The following is a 20,463-nucleotide window of genomic DNA, read 5'->3' as shown; positions in this document are numbered from 1 at the left end:
TTCGAATCGCTCTCGCGTTATTTGTCATAGACTAGACAGTAAAAAAAACTTTTTTTACTGATAAACTTTAATAGTCATTCAATTCAAACTATCACATTAAAGATTACGATTTTAAATCATATTGAAGCTACATGCCGTTATTAGAAATCCAGGCTGCGTTGCCCCTCCCATTACATGTTAATTGGCTTAGTTACACTGGAGACGTTGTCCAATAAACGTTAAGCTTTGCTCCATTTAAAATCTCCTCTGATCTCGTTTGTAAGCACTATCGCTTGTTCTGCTTCTGCTTTGCTATTAAGTGGTTTTATTACAGGCTCTCGTGTCTGACATGACTCAGCAAGTTGTTGGCAAGCACCCAGCATTCTCCTCTGTTGTTCATAAATTGGTGAGGAGAAAGATTTATTTATATTTTTATAAGAGCAACATCATTATAATGAACTATACATACACTTGATTGTAAACAGTGGTACATATTTGGCAACACTAAGATGTCCATTTTATGCTTGTTAGATTTTAAGCAAAACATCAAAATAAAAAAATGTAGTTAATTTATTAGGGTATACATGGTAGATAGATATATTTAGAAAATGCTGTGGATAACCTTTTACGCAATGCTTCATCAAATTAGCACACAAAGGATCTTATAGCTGCTATGCTCACCTTACTGTAAGATTCTGCCTTATTATATTTCATATATTATTTCATATTATACTTACATACTGTATGCACATGTTATATCATATTCAATGTAGCACATACAGTAGCTCTGTAGAATGTGTTACTGAAGTGTCATAGGCCATTACACCTATGTACTAATGACCTCATCTTGATGTTCATGTCATACCTTTCTTACCAATGGAGGGTAATAAGCAGAATTTCAAATGCAGAGGAGTGTTTTGTGCTCAGAGAAGGTCAGTCCAAGTCTGTTCTTTGTCGCACCTTGACAATAAAGGTAGTGTTTGTCATGCAAATAAACTGAAAGGAGCGTGACAAACAGAAAGTATCTCTTTCACTTTCTTCATAACAGCAACAGGTAAGCTGCTGCTAACAGATTACAATGTGATTTTTATATTTGAAGCATTTGCCTCTGCCCTTACACTTTTTTAGGCATCATGTGGCTAAAGGTTATTTTTTAATTCACAAAATGTGTAAGATTTTATTGACTATTTATGGAGCAGGAAAATGCATGTTAAATGATAAAATAGTCTTGTTTAATTTTCTATAAAGAATCCACTAAATTTTAAGTCAGTCAATGTTGCTATTTTGTAATATCATTTTTAACGATTTCTTTATTTAGATTTTAGGTAAACAGAGAGAGTACATTGGAGCTACCATATAAGTAAAAGCATTGTGTTAATCAATCTGCATTTTTGTGAGCTTTAGTTTTTGTTTGTTTACATTAAAAACAGAGACACTGGACACATTATTTAAAATGATTTCATTAGCATGAATCATCAGCATATAACATAGTAAGCAACACTTGTTTAGGAAAGAGATGTAATGGTGTTTGTTGATGTTTTGTGAAAGCGAAAGTACATTCAAAAATGTCTTTTATATCAGCCTCAACGTAGCTCTAGTTTACTCAAACGTGAATTTTATAATTTATACTCTCTTGTGTTGTTGTAAATCTGTATGGCTTTGTTCTGTACAGAACAAGGATGACATTTTGAAGGATCTTGATGTTGTGCGTCTGAATGGGACTTTGGATGTCAGTCATTATAGGGATAGTTAACCCAAAAATAAAAATGATGTAATTTACTCACCCTCATGTTTTGATGAAATCAAAGAAAGATATTTTGAGGAACGTTTGTAAGCAGAACAATCAGAAGCCCCATTGACTTCCATAGGGTTCTTTTATCCTACTGCGGATGTCAATGGGGCTTCTGATCATCAAAACAAAAAATGTATAGCCTACAGGTTTGTAACAACATAAGGGTCAAAACCCAAATGCAGATTTTAAAAAAAAAGCTGTTTTGTGTCTTGTAGTTACTTTGAAAGTGTATGGTGACTGAGGTGGTTACCATGCACTCCAATGGTAACCAGAAAACCCTTCAAGCTTCAAAATGACCCAAAATAAAACTCCACTCATCTTGTGTTATATGCTTTCTTGTTGTGGATATCGCTTTTGTTTTGGTTGACGCACATTATCTCAATCAAGGTTATTATTAACCTTTGTGATGTTATTTCAAAGGTATCCTAAAACTCCCTCAACAGGTTTAGACACAGAGACCGAAAGAGAGGCACAGGTCAAGACTTTCATCAAACAGTGGATTGTATTTTAGTTTGTTTGTGCCTTCAAGACATTTAAAATGCACAGCATAAGTTGAGTGGAATTATTTGTTTAACACTTTGGGCCACTTTGAAGCTTGAAGAGTTGGTCACCATTCACTCCCATAACCCGAAACAACAATTAAAAAAAATCGGCATTTGGGTTCTGAAGAGCCAAGAAAGACACTGGGGGTTCAAACAATGAGGATGAGTAAATAATGACACTGTTTAAATTTTTTTTTTAGGTGAACTACCCCTTTAACTCTTTCACCGCCAGCGTTTTTAAAAAAAAGTTGCCAGCCAGCGCCAGCGTCTTTCATGATTTTCACAAAAGTTTAATGCCTTCCAGAAAATGTTCTTCTTTAAATATATAAACATACAATATACCAAATGAAAGAGCAGACCCTCTGCTCTGCAATCTCGTCATTGGCAGGGAAGCGTTTTCCCTTGATTGACGAGATATCTCGTCAATGGCGGTGAAAGAGTTAAAGGAAAACAGCACAGTTTTTCAATATTTTGCTACGTTCTTACCTCAACTTAGACTAATTAATACATATCTATCTTTTTTCAATGCGTGCACTTAATCTTTGTACAGCGCATCGTGAATGTGTTAGCATTTAGCCTAGCCACATTCATTCCTTAGGATCCAAACAGGGATGAATTTAGAGGCCGCCAAACCCTTCCATGTTTTCGGTATTTAAAGACTGTTACATGAGTAGTTACACGAGTAAGTATGGTGGCACAAAATAAAATGTAGCGTTTTTTTTTTAAGCGGATAAAAAAATGAGAACTATATTGTATGGCGGAAGAGCACTTAGTTTGCAGCACTTCGACCTCGACGCGCAGTAACATCATCACTCCTGACTACTCCCCTTCTCACTCAAACTTTGGTCAATATTACTGCGCCCGAGGTCGAAGTGCTGCAAACTTATAGGTATGTATTAATTTGTTAAAGTTGAGGTAAGAACATAGTGAAATGTTGAAAAATTGTGGTGTTTTTCTTTAACACGCTCTCATCAAAATTGTGCATATTGTATTTGTCATCCCAATGGTTATGTTTCCAGTGAAACCAGATGACCCTAAAGGTAGAAGGTGATCCAGGCTATGGCAGCGTGTCTGCCGGAAGTCGATTTACAGGTTTGGATGGGTCGGAGACCGTTCCCCTGCTTATTCCAGAGCCTGAGCCTCACCTGTACACCTGGAAACCCCTGAGTAAAGAAGAGCTGGTGAAATGTGCAGGTGGACCAGGTTGGAAGAAGTTTCGTTTTTGTCTGGTTCTGGCCTTCTGGATCGGTTGGGTGGTCATGTTGGGAATTGCAATCACATTGATCGTTCAGAGCCCGCGGGCAGTGACTCCTGTGTTGCTCTGGTGGCAGAAGGATCCATTTTATCGCCTGCAACCAGCACTCCTTGTTGATGCAGAGAGCGATGAACCCAACGCTATCAGCAGTAAGTCATCAAACAATATTGGGAGGTAACAATAACTCCAGTTACTCGAACTTTGCGAAAGTACTGTAACCTTGAATCGTGCATTCACACCTGCATGTCAAAGTCATTATTACTTCTGTGAAACGCCTATAAGTCATTACAACAGTTAACATACAGTTTAAATAATCCTGGGATGCACTTAAAAAAAAGTGCTAAATGGCCTTAAAAGCGCTTCATCGGCTTGTAATCAAATGGGAACCACAAGTGCTATATATAGCACATATATAGAACCATTTCATGGAGTTGTGTACTTGCATTATCCCAAAAGTTCCCAAGGATTTGTAATTCCAGTGAAATTCCTGTTTTAAATAATAGCTTGTCTTCCTTGCAGTTGTCGCCCTTTTAGTAACCTAATATCCGTCCTATCCTCAGTTACCGGTTGTAGAAACTACTTTATAGCAAAACAAGTGGACAAATGCGGAAATGGCAGCTATACAGCATCTAACACACAGCATTAATTCATTACCCCATTCATTAACATGATTAGCGAATTCCATAAGTCTCTGGATGTTGAAAAACAACATCTTCCATCGTTCCACTTGCCTGCATAACATCATTTAGCTTCACCTTTGTTATTGTGAAATAGCGACCTTTAGTGGTGAAAATCCTACATATTGTAGCTTTAACTCTGTTTGATCAGTGTGGTCAAAAGTGTCACTCCCTTCAATATGATGAAAAAACTATGAGAAAAAGTATGTCATATGGTTAAACACAAACTTAAACAAAGGTCTTATCTCAGGAAAAGCATTTAAGATACAAAAATACAATACAGACAACATGGACAATTTAAAAATACACATATTCAATATCCATGATAATAGTAAAATGAGTAAAGCCCAAAATACAGGTGTATCTCTGTCATTCAGGGGTGTCCGAGCGGTTGCCGTATCTGAAGTCACTGAGGGTCGGGGCTCTCATCCTGGAAGGGCTGTTTCGTAAGGACGGCTCCACACCAAACCTGACACAGATTGACCAAGATGTAGGCACCCTTCCACAGTTCACACAGCTTATGACAGAAAGCCGAAAAGCAGGTAGACTGTATTGCTTTTACTCTTTATGCACTTACTCTTTTGATAGTGTGCTCACATCCATGACCTCTTATTAAATGTGTTTGATAAATAGAGTATATCTGGGTCATTCTAATGAAATCACTGAAATACACTCACCTAAAGGATTATTAGGAACACCATACTAATACTGTGTTTGACCCCCTTTTGCCTTCAGAACTGCCTTAATTCTACGTGGCATTGATTCAACAAGGTGCTGAAAGCATTCTTTAGAAGTGTTGACCCATATTGATAGGATAGCATCTTGCAGTTGATGGAGATTTGTGGGATGCACATCCAGGGCACAAAGCTCCCATTCCACCACATTCCAAAAATGCTCAATTGAGTTGAGATCTGGTGTCTGTGGGGGCCATTTTAGTACAGTGAACTCATTGTCATGTTCAAAAAACCAATTAAAAAATGATTCGAGCTTTGTGACATGGTGCATTATCCTGCTGGAAGTAGCCATCAGAGGATGGGTACATGGTGGTCATAAAGGGATGGACATGGCAGAAACAATGCTCAGGTAGGCCGTGGCATTGAAACGATGCCCAATTGGCACTAAGGGGCCTAAAGTGTGCCAAGAAAACTTCCCCCACACCATAACACCACTACCACCAGCCTGCACTGTGGTAACAAGGCATGATGGATCGATGTTCTCATTCTTTTTATGCCAAATTCTGACTCTACCATCTGAATGTTTCAACAGAAATCGAGACTCGTCAGACCAGGCAACATTTTTCCAGTCTTCAGCTGTCCAATTTTGGTGAGCTTGTGCAAATTGTAGCCTCTTTTTTCTATTTGTAGTGAAAATGAGTGGTTCCCGGTGGGGTCTTCTGCTGTTGTAGCCCATCTGCCTCAAGGTTGTGCGTGTTGTGGCTTCACAAATGCTTTGCTGCATACTACAGGTGTAACGAGTGGTTATTTCAGTTAAAGTTGCTCTTGTATCCGCTTAAATCAGTTTGCACATTCTCCTCTGACCTCTAGCATCAACAAGGCATTTTCACCCACAGGACTGCCGCATACTGGATGTTTTTCCCTTTTCACATCATTCTTTGTAAACCCTAGAAATGGTTGTGCGTGAAAATCCCAGTAACTGAGCAGATTGTGAAATACTCAGACCGGCCCGTCTGGCACCAACAACCATGCCACACTCAAAATTGCTTAAATCACCTTTCTTTCCTATTCTGACATTCAGTTTGGAGTTCAGGAGATTTTCTTGACCAGGACCACACCCCTAAATGCACTGAAGCAACTGCCATGTGATTGGTTGCTTAGATAATTGCATTAATGAGAAATTGAACAGGTGTTCCTAATAATCCTTTAGGTGAGTGTATGACGCAGTAAAGATTTTAATAAAACATATAATTCATAACAAACAAAATTGTGTATCTACCTTGCACAAAGAATAATTTTACCATAGGAATTAATTATTATCTGCTGATATCTCATTATCGTAACGCATCCCACTATGTCTGAGTGCTTTATGTTGTAATTTAAACAGAGTAAAATAAAAAATAATTGGATGTTCTTCTAGATATTCTCAAATGACAAAAAATATAGAATATTTATGTATGATAAAAATGAAGAACTAGTGGAAGAAAAAAGTGTCCATTACTTTTGTTCTTATCCTTCATAACACTTTTAAAGGACTGCTCACACACACACGCACGCACACACACACATAGATATTTACATTAAGTTTTTTTTTAACACAATTGCCAATACCTTTAAAATGGTTACCAGTTTAACAGATTACTTTATAATTTTTTTAGTAAAAAGATCAATATTCTCTTGTGACGCTTCGTACACGACTTTGTTTTTTATTAGGGATACAGGTAGTTTCCACATTCTATTAAAATATAGTTCATTAATGTCTCATTAAAAAAACTTACTTAGTAGCCTTTGAGTCTGGACCAATGGAGGAATATCATGGAGAAAATATTTCCAATGTGAGAATCACCCCTCCTGCTATTTGGCACAGGATTGTACTACACTTGAAATTCAATAGATGGTGCTGTTCAGCCACATTTGATCAACCCAGCATTGGAAATGGATAAAATGGTGCCTTGTAAACTCTCGCTTTACTTGTGAATGGTAGAAGTGTGGGAAATTGAGACATAACTGAGACGATGTTAATGAATGAATTTAAAATGTGAATTTGGTGTTTGGTTCAGGTCTGAGAATAATGCTGTGCCTTTGTGAAGCGGTCCTTTTGGAGCCAACGGCGAGCAATAACACTAAGGTTCGGTTCGGCACTTCAGGAAATATACAGGTAATGTACACAACTCTTAACATGGTAATACAATGTCATTTAGGTCATGTACCTAAGATTACAATTTAAAACATACAGGGGCCACACATTCTTGAGATACTGTTAGCTGCTAGGAATAAAAGCATCTGCCAAATGCTAATGTAAATGTATTTATATATACTATTGTATACAAACATGCTAATCATTTAATAGTATGGTATCAAAGTACCATGCTTTACCATCTGATACTGTGATTTCTCTTTTCAGTACTCATTAAGATATTGGCTGGAACAAGGTGTGTCAGGGTTTGAAATCTGCGACACAGACACCACTTTCTCCATCAAGGTAATACTGTCTGAAAATGGACTGATGCTCTTCTTGCTGTATGGGAAGGAAATGTGTGTATGTTTTGCTTTGACAAATTGTGTTGGGATGCGTATATTTTATTTACATCATGGTACTTAGCGCGAGGTAAAAATGGATGTGGTTTATGGTTTGCAGATGTTAATGGAGTGGAATGTGCTAATGCGAGAGTTCAGTTCACAAGATGACGAAAGGTATAATACTGAACTCATACTGACCAACAAACCATAACCAACCAGCAGCCAGAGATAAAATCAACACTGAATCTCTACATTTTCTTCCTTAAACATCTTCCTGGTTTCTAGTTTTCCTGGTTTTATTGTGCGCAATTTGTCATTGCACATTATTTTACAAATGTAAACGTGGGTTTAACGTTCTTATCTCATTTTCGAAGAATTCTGATGGTGAGGCAAACAGGTGGGAGTCCTCTACTTTCTAATACATCCAACCTAGTTAATGGTTCACTGGTGGAGATGGTTACAAAGTCACTGATTCCTCCATCGCACCGTCCGCTGACGGCCCCTGAAGTGTCTGAGGCCATAAAAACCATTCTGCAGATGCCACAAGGATACTGGCCAAGCTGGACTGTGAGTGGACATTTCTTAATTGAATAGTCTTTTGGATAGCACATGTCTCTTGGGGTTGTAGGTTGTTAGTCAGTAAGGGTGGCCTTACAGCAAGACGGTCCTCGGTTCGAGCCTCGGCTTGGTAAGGAGGTCTTTTTTGTTTGCATTTTCTTCCTGTGTCAGCATGTGGGTACTCCGTTTTTCTCCCATAGTCCAAAGTTAATTGGAGATGTCAGATTTCCCTTCCCCTAATGTGTGTATTGATTGTGTATGGATTCATTTGTGTGTAGATTAACCGCCCTAAAGTAGCTGTACTGGAATGGTGTTAACTTAAAGGACTAGTCCATTTTCTTAAAAAAAAAATCCAGATAATTTACTCACCACCATGTCATCCAAAATGTTGATGTCTTTCTTTGTTCAGTCGAGAAGAAATATGTTTTTTAAAGGAAAACATTCCAGGATTTTTCTCATTTTAATGGACTTTAATGGACCCCAACACATAACAGTTATAATGTAAAATTGCCGTTGCAAAGAACTCTAAATGATCCCAAACGAGGCCTAAGGGTCTTATCTAGAGAAACGATTGTCATTTTGGGCAAGAAAAATAAAAAATATGCACTTTTAAACCACAACTTCTCATCAATATCCGGTCCTGCGACGCGCCAGTGCGACCGCACATAATTGCGTAATGACGTTGAAAGGTCACACGTTTTATATATATAACACACATTTGCGGACCATTTTAAACAATAAACTGACACAAAGACATTACTTTGTATCATTTGACATACAACAACGTCGGAACGGTCCTCTTTGTCCACACTTGTAAACACTGGGGCGTAGTTTCGCATGACCTCTTGACGTGATGACGTATTACGTGAGGTCGCGCTGGGGCGTCGCAGGACTGGAGATATACGAGAAGTTGTGGTTTAAAAGTTCATATTTTTTATTTTTCTTGCCAAAAATGGCAATCCTTTTGCTAGATAAGAGACTTATGCCTTGTTTGAGATCGGTTAGAGTCCTTTAAAACTGTTACGTGTTGGGGTCCATTAAAGTCCATTAAAACGAGAAAAATCCTGGAATGTTTTTGTCAAAAAACATAATTTCTTCTCGACTGAAAAAAAAGACATCAACATTTTGGATGACAGAGCGGTGAGTAAATTATCTGGATTTTTTTAAGAAAATTGAGTAATCCTTTATTGTGGGGTTTATTTATTTATTGTTAGAGTCATAAACTATCACTTGTAAGGGTACTCCAGGTGCACTGTCCCTTTAAAAAAAACTTTTAACAAAAATAAGTTTTTTTTGTGTGTGTGGTGTTATACTATGTGTTTGTAAAGGTGGGCGGAGAAGTACCATGGGAACTGCAGAGAGCAATTTTCTTTCTGATGATGACTCTACCTGGAACGCCCATCATCAAGTATGGAGATGAGCTGAACCCAGTTCAGGTAAGATGAAGAATTAGTCTTTAAAAATGGCATTCTGGTCCCAATTTGATTTCACAGTTGTTTTCAATTGGTTATATTTAGAATATTTATGTGAATGTGTCTGATCCTGCAAATGGAGATGCTACAAAACAAGTGAACAGCCAGTCAGAACAGTGCCTTTACAACTTCTCTAAAATGATAAACTTGTAAAACATTCCTTGTATCTAGACCCGATCTATACTAGGGGTCTCCAACCTTTTTTTGTGAGCAAGGGCTACATCAATCGATAATTGATTTGAAATAGCCTACTCAAAAATGTTGTTTTACTTGTTGATTTAATTTACTTGTTGATATGTTTTATCATTGTTTAAAATGTTAACATAAAAAAACCAAGAGGATATAAAAATATGTACTAAATAAATATTAAAAATGATGCTATGATGAGGTTCACACAGATCCTTGAAAGTTTGTGAATCTGGGGGAAAAAATGTAAGGCCCTGGGAAGTTTTTGAAAATATACATACATAGATACAGGTTATTGAAAGTGCTTGAATCTATTTTATGCAAGAAGTTTTCTGGAAAAAAATCAATATTATTTCCTGTGTATTGTAGGATAATAGCATAAAATTATAGACTTCTTAAAGGTGCCCTTTCTTGGTCGTTTTTATTGTTTTATACTGTTGTCTGAGGTCTACTCATGACGTTTGCATGGTTTTTACATCCAAAAACATCAAAAGCAATAAGTAATGGGCCATTTTGTACCCTGTTTTTGAGGCTGGTTAGAGAAATTATCCGTTTTGATGGGCGGGCCGCATTGACAACTTGGAAGTAAACGCCCACTGCTATGATTGGATAACAGTTTTTCGAAGTCAAACTAACTTTTAATACTTGTTTAATCTCATCTGTTATTCCGTTTACTGTTAAGTGAGTGTCTTAAGACAAAGACACAGTGTCTTTCTTACACACACACTTTTTATCGTAAACCCTTTCGATACGCGCACGCACAAAAAACACACACGTGTCTTTTTTCGTAAACCCTTTCGATGCGCATGTAGCAACGTGCGCACGCACAAAAAACACACACACGTGTATTTTTTCGTAAACCCTTTCGATGCGCGTGTAGCAACGCGCACACGCACAAAAAAACACACACACACACACGTGTCTTTTTTCGTAAACCCTTTCGATGCGCATGTAGCAACGTGCGCACGCACAAAAAACACACACACGTGTATTTTTTCGTAAACCCTTTCGATGCGCGTGTAGCAACGCGCGCACGCACAAAAAACACACACACGTGTATTTTTTCGTAAACCCTTTCGATGCTTGTGTAGCAACGCGCACACGCACAAAAAAACACACACACACACACACACGTGTCTTTTTTCGTAAACCCTTTCGATGCGCATGTAGCAACGTGCGCACGCACAAAAAACACACACACACGTGTATTTTTTCGTAAACCCTTTCGATTCGCGTGTAGCAACGCGCGCACGCACAAAAACACACACCCACACGTGTCTTTTTTCGTAAACCCTTTCGATGCACGTGTAGCAGCGCCCGCACGCACGACCACACACACGTGTCTTTTATATAAACCCTTTTGATGCGCGTGTAGCAGCGCACAAACACACATACACACACGTGTGTCTTTTATCATAAACCCTTTTGATGCGTGTGCAGCATGAATTCGTGTGAATTGCATCCCTCTGAAGAGAAGTCCCGGCCGCCACAGTGACACATAGTACTAAAGTGTTTAACTCACATAAGCTGCGCCATTCTGTCCGGTTTCAATGTTGATTGAAGGATTTTGTGTATATTTCTTTTGTGTGTAATCAATGTCTGATGCGTAACATTGCAACTGTGCCCTGATGTTAGAAACTTTCTGATTACATTACAATTGTGCCCTGATGTTATCAACATATGTGTCTGCAGTGAAGGTGTGAACCAAATGGCCTATAGAAACTGATCAGTGTGAATAACAAAGAATAACCATTCCTCAGTGTAGACTGCTCGATAGACCAATCTCTTGTAGGAGGTCCTAACAGGTGTCTATTGGTTGTAGGCCTTTTGTTATCATGTATAAAGTTCTGTCCCACAGACAGAACTTTGGGTTAAGAATGTAGAAGGTTGACACGACAACATCGCTCCTGAAAAACAATGCTACATAAGAACCTTCATTAAATCTCTTTTCCCCACATGCACTTGGTCCTGCTTATTATTTTACGTATTAGATACATTCTAATACGTTGGCGAGCCATGAAAGACTGAGCAGCCAAATTCAAGAAAATCTAACAGTTGATAGAGGAGCATTGCCTTTTACTCGCAGTCTCTCTTCAAATCCAGCGTTCTTCTGAACATCCAAACATGTAGCAACTATTCCCTATTATGATTCCCTCGTTTAATAGGAATGATGTCTCTCGACGAAAAACAATGGTCTGAATACGGTACGGTTGACGTTCAGCCATCCTTGCTGTAACTTATGAAAACTCACTGAACTAGACGTATTATGTGGGCGCGGTCTCAAGAGTAGTAATGACCTCGATCAATTCCACGTCACACTGATAAGCTTTTCTAACTGACCTGATTTCTCCGCTTATTTCTTTTCAGTGGCTAGAGCTGACAGAGGAGGTGGAAGTTAATTTTCACATTCACGACACAACACAAACACATATGGACCTAACACATATAAAAAAATACAAGTAAAAACGGTTTTATGTGGAAGGGCCCCTTTAAGCACGCGTGCTAAACTGTTCGCTTTAAATGCTTATATCTTCTGTATGCGAAAGTTGATTCATACCAAAATGCTTTTTTTGCATAATTGTGTTTGACACATGAAAACGTCTCGGGTTACGTATGTAACTGTTGTTCCCTGAGAAGGGAACGGGACGCTGCGTCTCCCTTGCCATAATTCCTGCATTCCTGTAACGCCGTCTTTGGCAATATTTCATATAGCGATATACTTCCAGCCACGTGAGGGTATTGTCACCCCGTCTTTGTCGTTAAGCCTCACCATTAGTTGAATTTGATATACACATTCAGATGCACTTACCCCTGAAGGCGTCCCCAAAGTGTCACCGCAGTGATGCAGCGCGAGTTCCCTCAAAAGGGAACTGTAACAATATATCTTAAAAGATAACACTATGTAACCTTGCTCTCACTTAAAATGTCTCCCCACATTTAGTCCTTGAATTTGAGGCTATTGGACCTGGAAAGTCCTTGAAAGGTCCTTAAATTTGAAGTTAAGGTGTGGGAAACCTGTATTAGTAGAATGTGCTTTAGGGGGCAATTTACAGACTCCATGCAGGCAACGCGGTGGATCCAGCGCGTCATCGAGCCACCGTTTTAGCAGAAATGTGGATAAACTGTCTATACTACATAGTTTACAATCTTTGTAATGTGTTTTAGCAATAAATTTAAATGTTTTTAGGGACAATTTTGAAATTACTTGAAATAAAGAGTTAAAAAGAATCATATTTTTCAATACATGTAAATATATGTAATGTACATAATGCAATTTTATGTTTTAAACCTAGATGGTGAGTACCAAGAATTATGGATTGCATTGATTATCATCTGATGTTTTCTATTCTGAACATCTCATATTTTCATGTTTAATATGTCTCTCATACATATTAAACAGTGCGATTTTGGTCTAATAAGTTTTCAGAGTGGGTTGGGCTACACCAGCATGGCACTGCAAAAATAAAACACACTGTACATTCTGATAAAATGAAGCATATCACCAAAAATCATTGACTAGCAGGGTAGATGAAGTTTCATTTAATGAGATGTAAATGCTGATTTTTTTTTCGATTTGTTTTGAATGATTCAGGGTCAGGATGAGCTTAGACGTCCTCACGCCCTGTTTCGCTCTCTGAGTCAATTACGTGCCCGTGAAGAGGCTCTCCGCTTCGGCAGCTTCACCTTCCTTCCCTTCAACACCACTATGTCCTCCACCACCCTCAATTCAACAGCCACGCCTCCTTTAGCGTTCCTGCGCTCATGGGGGTGCGTTCGTTTACTGGTGGTGTTTAATTTGGGATCTGAACCACATGCTGTAGAGCCAGACTGGGCTCCTAGCCTACCTGAAGATGGGTTGTTTGTTTTGAGCACTGGACTCGACCGAATAGGCCCTGTGTCTCTACGAACAATAATACTCCAGCCACATGAGGGTATTGTTATAAAACTATTTGAGACTGACAACTCTTCCTAAGGTGTACATGTAAAAGGCTTGTGAATAGTTATTAAGTGCTCCGTTATCCCGTGACATTTGTATACAGTATCTTATCTCACTTCCTGGGCTAGTTCGGATGAATCTGCAGAATGGATATAAATCTGGTCAAATGAGTTAACTGGAGCTGAGAGTACTATACTATACTATTATTGTCAGTTTAAAGTATTATCATATTTACCAACATATTTAGCACTAGGTGAGGGATCAAAGGTTAACGGATGTGTGTACTGTATTAGATTTACAATATTATATAATTGCACATACATTAATGTTTTTTTAAAGGAATAAATGTTTGAATTGGCATTGGAGTGCACTTTCTTTACAAATACAGAGGATAACCCCAAAACTACACATTAGTTTTACTTCGTTTAATTGGCCTTCCTCCTTTTTAGGAATCTACACTAACCTGTACAGTACCTGTGTGCCAAAGAGACATGCGTGTTTTGAAAGCAAATCATAACCATCTTGCTTCAATAACTGTTTATTCATAGCATATCCTTTGACCTTCACATCTGTTATAACACATATTAGAATGATCGTAACTTTCAGATTCAGTCATGGCATTGGGTGATTTATATCAGAACATTCTGAACCTCTGGTTTTGTGTATAAATGTCAAATAAGGAGGATTTCACTGTAACTTTGCAGTTGACTCAACAGCACAACAAAACATTTTCTAGTGAGTTATATTGTTCGTTTCACTCGTGTCTCATTCATTTCTACTGTTTTTCTGCCACCACATGCGCGCGTGACGTAACTGTGAAGTCGACTCGCAAAAGGTCTATAGATCAGTGGATGAAACCCAGAAGTTCGACCGAAAAATTCGATGCGCGTGCCCGCGATGTCAGCATTACTACAACTATGGGACTATGGAGGACTACAAGAGTCATGCAAAATGTAATAAAGAACTATTTTAACAATATTAATAACTAACTGGACAATAAATATAGCAATTAATCCATTTGTTTAAAAATGCATTAATTAATCTATAAATAAATAGACAAAGTTACAAAAAAACATTGTAACATTTTATTAGGCAATAAAAAATGAGATTATAAAAATAACGTAGAAATATTAATCCATTAATAAATAGTTCTAATATAACAATTTACAAAAACGACATAAGACACTCAATGGGTTCATCATTTTAAATTGCATTTATAAATTCTTAATTAAATAATGGAATTTCAAAATGTATTTCAAAAAGCGATTTAAAATGAGAAATAAATAACTGGATTTGTGGGTTGAACTACAAATACAGGTTTAAAGGAGCTGTCCGCAGTGTTTCTACTTAAAAAGCCACACAGATCCAAAATCGAAACTAACCTTTATTGCAGTGTGTCATGTAGCTGTTCATCAATGTAAACAACGTGTAAAGTAGTTGAACCAAAAAGTGCAAGATTAACTCTTTCACCGCCAGCGTTTTAAAAAAAAGTTGCCAGCCAGCGCCAGCGTTTTTCATGATTTTCACAAAAGTTGAATGCCTTCCAGAAAATGTTCTTCTAATATATAAACATACAATATACCAAATGAAAGAACAGACCCTCTGCTTTCAAACCTTGAGTAGTTCTTTTGTAATCAGCTTTTGAATATGGGTAGGTTTCTGCAAAAACACCACATTTTGAGCAAAAAGCAGAGATAATTCCATTTTGTGACGGACTTTTCATAGAGATCCCATTCAGAGCGATCTTTAAAACAGACACGGACATGCAGCAGCTTGCCATAGTTCAATACTTCCGGGTTTAAAAAGTTGTGGATAATAGCGGTATTGCGGAAAGACGGAAATACTCGTCATTGGCGGGGAAGCGTTTTCTCTTGATTGACGAGATATCTCGTCAATGGCGGGGAAAGAGTTAATAAAGTTATTGGCTTCAAAAGCAGGGAGTCGACTCTGAATCGCTGAAACGAGTGGTTATAGGGAGTGAGTCTTCTTCCTGATATTTGCCACGTCACACACGTCATATTAGATACTAATCTCCGCCTACAGCCTTGCCCGCGGAAGAAACGAAAACTATGAACCGCCCACAGCTAGTTTGTGTGTGTAAACATCAGCTCACGCTGTGTTTTCAGTTTGTGTTGTTTTCACTACCAAAGGAGACTTTTTCAAGGAGGGTTATACTAAACGTGTCTGGCTGTGAAGAATCAGTGGTTAAAATTAATTTTTAGTGGAGGGATTTAGACGTTTAGCAATGAAAGATGGTTCAGTACCCACTTTATTTGGAACAACACGCGTTTCCTAACCACAACCTGCAAGTATGATTATAGCTACATACTTGCTTAAATGAGTGTAAAATGTCTATAGTCGTTTTTATTGCTTGGATTAATGATGAATGATATCGTTGTTTAAACTCTAACTTATATACTGTCAGAGTCACGATAACAAGCGGTTTTGCTATGACCCGGTTAGCTTACATAAATGTTCAAATGAGTGTAAAATTGTTAGTTTCAATCAGCGTTTGTATTGCTTGGATGAATGATGAATGATGTCTTTGTTTAAACTGTTAATTTACGGTCAGAGAGTCACGTTAGCAAACGGCTAACGCATGCTCACTTACGGTTTTGCTATGACCCAGTTAGTTTACATAAATGCTTAAATGAGTGTAAAATGTTAGTTTCAATCGTCGTTTTTATTGCTTGGATGAATGATGAATGATGTGTATTGATGTTGACAATGTCTTCTCAGTAAATCATGTTAGCACGAGGTCAGTATGTTGCACTATTGTTGGTCTGTGCCACTGATCTGTGCAAAGACACTCTGTCAGTTGACCAATCAGAGCAGAGTAGGCTACTGAAAGGTGGGGTTTAGGCAGACTGAGTCATGGAACGACTTCACACGAATCGTTTGGGGATCTCTGAGAAATGGGGTAATTTTAAATTTATATTTTGAGCAAATTACAGTGTTTTTTGACCTTGCATGCATTTAAACCTGTTGTCCGGGACTTGTAAATAATGATAGGATGCTTAAAATTGTCATCTTACTGACTCTTTAAACTAATTTAAACCCTTTTCAATTGCCTTTGTGTGAAGGGGACTGTAATCTCACATTAAAATGATCCACTTTGCGGGTTTTGCTATTACCTCTGAAAAAAAATATTATTCCTTTTATGTGAAAGTACCGGGCCGGATTTGGCGCGAAATCCAGTGACGTCACCTCCATGCGCGCTCCCGAGCCCCTCGCCTCGTCTACTGACTTTGCACTCAACAGCGACGACACTGCAACGCGTCTGATAACATTAAGAAACGACCTGCTCCCAGCACAACACAGACTTCAACACAAACTCCACATATTGTGAAGGAAAAAATTTTCTGCTGAAGCTCGTAAAGCCAAACGTGAATCGGATAAACTTTTTACAAAAACACGGATTAACATCGGCAGAATTTAACATTTGAATTATGGAGAAACCTCCGCTTTGTTTTGGGTATAAAAACGGATCAGGAGTTGGCTTTCATCCTTTTGAACAGGTAAGCTAACATTACTACAAAGCATGTAAAAATATATTTTGATTATGTGCTTTAGTTTTTTAGATGTTGTTTCTGTTTGCTAGCCTTCGCTTTATAGTGTGTTCGCCCAGCCGTCGTCGATCGATGACGTAAAACTCCGGACGCGTTTGTTTGCGTGTGTCCGCTTTTTAAGTAAGGAATAATTGACGACGGGCCATTGAATTATAAGAAAATAATGCACACCAAGGTGGTAATGCGGCACGACGCGAAGCGGAGTGCCGTTACACCGCAGGTGTGCATTGTTTTCAAATAATTCAAGGGACCGGAGTCAATTATTCCGCTTATACCACGGTTACCACAAACATTGCTCTGGTGCCTATTTTTAAGACATTTGAAAAGTTAGGTGTGCGGTTTACAGAAAAATAATCAACACCCATAGAACATTTCTCAGCCAATCAGAATGCAGCATTCAACAGACCCGTGGTATAAAAGTCTTTAAACTCGTACAGTCTGACATTGATGGAAACTGAGATTATACAGTGTGACATGGATTTAACTACGATATTGATCGCACAGTGTGACAAGCAACAATCCTAAAGGACTATTTAAAACAGCACAGTGTATACCGGGCTGTACTGTTATACTGAAATTGTTCAGTGTAGTTCACTAACTGTTTTCATTGTCTTACCGTAAATGTACCTATGTAACACCACATAACATAGGCTAAATGCAGTCAATCTAACGTTGCAGTGGGAGTATACCTGAGTTTCCAGCATGTTGTGTGGTGCTTTATCTGGTGTGTAGCATCTCAGTCTGGCCGTCGCTCATGAGTTCGAGCACACGCTTGTAAACTTATTGGTTGCAATCTGAAACATCACCACTAGAGGCCGCTGGAAACTACGTACAGCACCTTTAAATTAGGCATTTAAAAGGGCAGTTCCGTTTAACATTTCTGTTTCCATTTTCCCGATGTTCTCCTTATTCTTTTCGCTATTCGATTCGCTTTTCGTTTTGGCCTCTCTGTTTGGCTTTTCCGTGACTCTTTGGGTCCTCATCCGAGATCTATAAATCTGTGCATGACGTACAATCAGAGCCAGAGCTTGTTACATCCACTTGGCAAAAGCTAATTTGCATTTCTCATTTGACCATTTGCAAGGACCCAAAGAGTCACGGAAAAGCTAAATAGAGAGGCTTAAACGATAAGCAAATTGAATAGCGAAAAGAATAAGGAGAACCATCGGGAAATGAAAACAGGAATGTTAAACGGAAATGCCCTTTTAAATGCCCAATTCAAACCTGTATTTGTAGTTCAATTTATAAATCCAGTTATTCATTTCTCTTTTTAAATCGCTTTTGAAATACATTTTGAAATTCTATTATTTATTTAAGAATTTATAAATGCAATTTAAAATAATGAACTTATTGAGTGTTTTATGTTTTTGTAAATTGTTATATTAATTTGAACTATTTATTAATGGATTCATATTTCATTTATACATTATTTTTGTAATCTCACTTTTTGTTGCCTAATAAAATGTTACATAATGATTTTTTTGTAACTTTGTCTATTTATTTATAGATTAATTAATGAATTTTTAAACAAATCTTTTAATTGCTATTTTTATTGTCCAGGTAGTTATTAAATATTGAAGTTCTTTATTACATTTTACATGAATCTTGTGGTCCTCCATATTTTACTACCTTTCAAGGGCCTTCATTTTGGTAGATTTTTTTTACTACCGCGCAGACACCCTGACATTATGCTGCGTTCCAGAGCCCATCCAGGCCGGTGGGACGTGGGACTTATCCTTCTTGAAGTGTCCTAGCTCCTACTTAAAAGCGTTCCAGGCATTTGAAGTGGAACATAAACAGAAAACATGGACGACCGACCGGTCTTCTTAAGGCTCGTACAGACTACATAACTTTTAAACGTCGGTCCGAACTGTGCAGTTCACACTACAGTAAAACATCAAGTCAAACATCTTTGCAAAGTGTTCTGGAGCCATTATATAAAAGTGCTGCATGTCGCTAAGTAACTTGGTATATTTTTACCGTAGTTTCATGATAACAGATAATAACGACATAATTTCACGCCATAATATAAAAAAACAAGTTGTGTTAAAATTACAGTGTCTAAAACAACCCTACAAGCAGAAAAGTACAATTTATAGTCTATTCCTTGAAGATTTCCTCTCACGACGACGCGATCTATGGGCCGCCATTGTCCTCCGACTTATTTTTCTGAAGTCGGGGTAAGTCGAACTCCCCCGAGTTCGCCGGTAGGATGTTCCACTTCGACAGGCATTCCAGTACACTTTTCCTAGTTGGAGGTAGGATAAGTCCTACATCCCACTGGTTTGGATGGGCTCTGGAACGCAGCAATAGTACCCAGCTGTGTCACGAGCTCAGTCCAACTGTCAGCGGCCATCAAGAGTCAATTTTAAAGTTCGTAATATATATTTGGATCATATCGAATTACTAAAAACATTACTATAAACTTATTTTTATGAAGTAACCAGGAATTAATGAAAACTTACCTCATAATTTACCACAGAAACGGAAAAAAACCTCCAGAATGCCCGCTGTTTGAACTAATGAGGCGCTTGCCCGCAAATAATAGGTGGGTTCGACTTCATGCGGCGCTGCAAGAACCGACAGGCAGATGACGTCGAAGTACCGCGAGAGCGATTCGAAATTAGACTTCTACGTGTGATTTCTCGACACGCTCTCGCGGTACGTTGACGTCATTCACCTGTCGGTTCTCGCAGAGCTCCATGAAGTCGAACGAGCATAACGAAATACCATATAAAAATATAATAAAGATGGAAAAGGAAGTGCTTCTCCCAGCGAAGCACTGCGTCCAGACGGAACCGAAAATTACTGTATTAGAACTCGTTCAACATTAAATATTTATTTTATTAAAATTAACAGAAATATTGGACAGACTCTTATAAAATTAATTTTTCCTAAGATATAGCAACCAATAATAATTATTTTAAATATAATTATTTTAGTAATTATTATTTTTACTATGATTAATGGCAAAATCATGTGGGCTAGCTAGAAAATAGGGGCATGTGTGGGTTTTCTGTGGGAAGTTAGTTAATCCATATAATAATGTTAACACATAACAACAATGTACAACTTTACTGTAAGTGTTACAAATTATTTTATTCAAAAACCTCTCAGCATCTTTCATAGATCTGCCTATTACAAGAAGTGAAACAAAAAGTCCTGGTGTCCACTACAAAGGACATCAAATAAAAGTCGTTCAGAATTATTGTACATTTCTGAAATACTGCTAAATTTTAAGTCTAGACTCTCATGTTAAAAAAACAATTGATGACTATCAAGAAAACATATTATCTGCAAAA

General features: G+C 37.9%; 1 protein-coding gene across 3 annotated transcripts; it reads left to right on the top strand.

The window, feature by feature from the left end:
• Positions 1–209: 209 nt before the first annotated feature.
• LOC129437704 (amino acid transporter heavy chain SLC3A2) lies at positions 210–13,952 on the top strand. 3 transcript variants are annotated; one of them, XM_055195999.2, is made up of 10 exons: positions 218–385; positions 953–1,033; positions 3,333–3,717; positions 4,623–4,787; positions 6,980–7,077; positions 7,324–7,401; positions 7,558–7,613; positions 7,814–8,006; positions 9,326–9,433; positions 13,248–13,952. In XM_055195999.2, the coding sequence occupies exons 3-10, from the start codon at positions 3,342–3,344 to the stop codon at positions 13,626–13,628; spliced, it is 1,455 nt and encodes a 484-aa protein (XP_055051974.2). In that variant the 5' UTR covers positions 218–385; positions 953–1,033; positions 3,333–3,341; the 3' UTR covers positions 13,629–13,952. The 3 variants fall into 3 exon arrangements, with proteins under 3 accessions (XP_073718712.1, XP_055051974.2, XP_055051973.2); XM_073862611.1 differs by lacking the exons at positions 953–1,033; positions 13,248–13,952 and adding an exon at positions 9,515–9,642 and having other exon boundaries at positions 210–385; XM_055195998.2 differs by lacking the exon at positions 953–1,033 and having other exon boundaries at positions 219–385.
• The last annotated feature ends 6,511 nt before the right edge of the window (positions 13,953–20,463 follow it).

The sequence above is a fragment of the Misgurnus anguillicaudatus genome, chromosome 24 (genome assembly GCF_027580225.2).
Source record: "Misgurnus anguillicaudatus chromosome 24, ASM2758022v2, whole genome shotgun sequence".
Lineage (NCBI taxonomy): Eukaryota > Metazoa > Chordata > Actinopteri > Cypriniformes > Cobitidae > Misgurnus > Misgurnus anguillicaudatus.
Note: the sequence above shows the minus strand (reverse complement) of the source record. Positions and strands in the feature narration are given on the sequence as shown.

Coding starts and splice junctions, on each gene's coding strand:
- LOC129437704 (XM_055195999.2), top strand. CDS start 3,342: ATGACCCTAAAGGTAGAAGGTGATCCAGGCTATGGCAGCGTGTCTGCC. Junction 3,718..4,622: donor TGAACCCAACGCTATCAGCA/GTAAGTCATCAA, acceptor TCTGTCATTCAG/GGGTGTCCGAGCGGTTGCCG. Junction 9,434..13,247: donor ATGAGCTGAACCCAGTTCAG/GTAAGATGAAGA, acceptor TGAATGATTCAG/GGTCAGGATGAGCTTAGACG.